General features: G+C 52.4%; 1 protein-coding gene across 1 annotated transcript in view; it reads left to right on the plus strand.

Moving 5' to 3' along the window:
• The window catches only part of grin2db (glutamate receptor, ionotropic, N-methyl D-aspartate 2D, b), a 55628-nt gene extending 53958 nt beyond the window's left edge, over positions 1-1670 (plus strand). The window contains exons 17-18 of the mRNA XM_020617588.1: positions 9-494; positions 612-1670. Of these exons, the coding sequence (XP_020473244.1) occupies positions 9-494; positions 612-1670 (1545 nt within the window). The remainder of the gene's footprint in view (positions 1-8; positions 495-611) is intronic.
• Positions 1671-2534: the final 864 nt, after the last annotated feature.

Genomic DNA, 2534 nt, shown 5'->3' on the forward strand with positions numbered 1-2534 from the left:
TAAAAAAGAAGAAGAAGAAAGCACTAAAGACAAAGAAAAGGAAGAAATCAACTGGGGGAAAACATTCTGAGCCAGAGGAAGGAGATGTAGAGCCAGATAGGGAAGGAGATGCAGAGGGAGAGAGGGAGGGAGGAATACAAGACTACTCTTCCTTCTCTGCTCAGTATCGCAGCACATTTGGGGAGAAAGGAAGGGATTCATGGGAAGGAGAAAGGGAGAGAGGCAGGAGAGAAGAAGGTGATGAGGGCAATGAGAGGGAAGAGGGTGACAGCAGCAGAAGCAGAGAGAGACATCACAAATCGTCACGCTCCCAGTCCAGACATCGTGCCCCCAGTAAGCGCTACCCTAACCTCAACAAACTCCCTGCATCAGTCAAATTTTGGGTCAATGGCAGAGGAGATGATTCTGCTACTCCTCCAACATCTCTCCACCAGCTCCTCCCATCGTCCAAGCGGAGGAGAAGTGTAGAAATGGATAGAGAAGATAGTGGTAGAGTTGGAGAGCGGCGTCCTTTGTTAATGCATTATGAAAAAGAGAAAGCACAGACAAGAGAAGGGCTGTCCTTCCATGAATGGGACTCTGAAGATGATGAGGATGATGATGATGATGAGGAAGAGGAGGAGAGAGTGAGGGACCAGGAAGAGAGGGCAAGGAGAGCAGGAAGGGGGGCAGTGTCTGAGTCAGAGAGGGATAGGGCCAGGGTAGAGGACAGTTACTCAGATGAGGGTTCTTCAGGGGAGTTTGGTCGTTTTGAAAGGTACTGGGAGGGAGGTACAGGAGGAAGCAGCACTGGAATAGGAGGCATAGGAGGAGGGGGCTGGTTCTTTGGCACCTATCCATCGAGAGAGAAAGGGGGCAGTATCAACAGTCGGGATGATTCCTTATTAGGAACCCGGGCAGAAGGATGGATTGGTGCTGATTTTTGGAGTTCTGGACCAGGTGCAGGTTTGGGATCAGGTGGAGGGAGTGGAGGGCTTGGCTTACAATGGCCACCACCTCCTGCAGCCTTCCCTCCACCTAGAAGATACTGGTCTATGGACAAGATCCCTGTGAAGGGAGAGAGGAAATGGAAGAGTGGAAGTGGGAGGAGTAAGGAAAGAGCTAGGGACAGAGGGGAAGAAGGAGGACGGGCCACCAAGTGTTCCTGTAGCCTTTACCCCCAACCCCACCCTTATCCACATCCTCACAGCCGCTCTCACACCTCACACTCCAAGAGAGGAGCTACAGCACTTTCCCACAGTCAGGAAGAGCTTCTCCCCCACTGCCACAGCTTCAGCGGGGGCTCTCACCCCAAACCTCTGCCTCCCAAACCAGATTCCAGTCAAGCCAAATCTGGCAGCCAATCTAACCTCAGCCTCAGCACGCAGCCCGCAGACCATCCACCTCAGCCTTCACCGTCACCACCCCAGCAGCAGTCAATGTCTCCTACCTCCCTCCCAATGCCCATCCCCCCTCCGCCTTCCTCATCCTCCGTCTCACCACCAGCAGGGGTAGGAATGGCAGGCCAGGGCCAGGCTCAGGCTTCGGCCAGTGCCAAACTCCAGTATCAGAGACTGCGCTCAGTGCCACAGCCACGGAGATTTTACTCCCCCCACCTGCCACTCAAAGCCAAGAGCCTATGTTCACGCAGAGGGTCGGCCCACTTCTCCAGCCTGGAGAGCGAGGTATGACAGGGGGAGAAGAGAGAGGGAGACGTGAGAGCGAGCACCACTGCTACTGAGAACCATGGTGCCATGACAGCTGGAGCCAGGGATGACACCAGAGATATGGCTGCCTTGGTGACCAGTCACTTAGCAACCATCACTGCGGGAATTAACATGAACAGCAGCTCTAATGCTAACGTTATCCTGTGTGAGAGCAACACAACCTCCACTCACTCCATTGTGCGCGTTCTAGTGAGGGCAACAGTGAGACGCCACACAAGGGTGAGCTACATCCGTTTGGATGGTTCCCATGATGACGAGAGTGAAGGCGAGGCTGTGTCAACGGGGACAGTAGCCCCAGAACTTCTCCTCAGCTCAGAATTGAGCTTTGTGATGTCATCTTCGGTTCTCCTCCCCTCCCCAAATCACAACTATGGGTAAAAGTAGTCTCCAACCTGTGAGTAATGATGTCATATTTGTACACACAAACATACATATGCACCAACACACACACACATACACAGTATATGCTCAAATCGTCTCCCTCCCTCTGGTTATGAGAACACATCTCGGTGGGATGTGGAGAGACCCACCTTCTCCCAAAAGATGCCAGCATTTGGTCAATAGACTCTGGCTCCCGGTCCTCATCGGCTGTTGGCTTTTGAACTGATTGGCGGACTGCTTCTTGGTGTCGGAGAGAGTGCCCCCTCTTCTTCACTTTTCTAAATCAGTTGAAATAAAAAGCAATGCACTCACCTCTCCCATGCACTCTGCCTGATCACATTTCACTGGGCAGTGAGGACAGTGATATTTATTTTGCCCTTTGTCCTCATGACACCATCAGACCCATCTAGCTCTACCCCAGGACCATCTGTGTGATGTCATATTTTA

The sequence above is a fragment of the Monopterus albus genome, unplaced genomic scaffold, assembly GCF_001952655.1.
Source record: "Monopterus albus unplaced genomic scaffold, M_albus_1.0 scaffold192.1, whole genome shotgun sequence".
Taxonomy (NCBI): domain Eukaryota; kingdom Metazoa; phylum Chordata; class Actinopteri; order Synbranchiformes; family Synbranchidae; genus Monopterus; species Monopterus albus.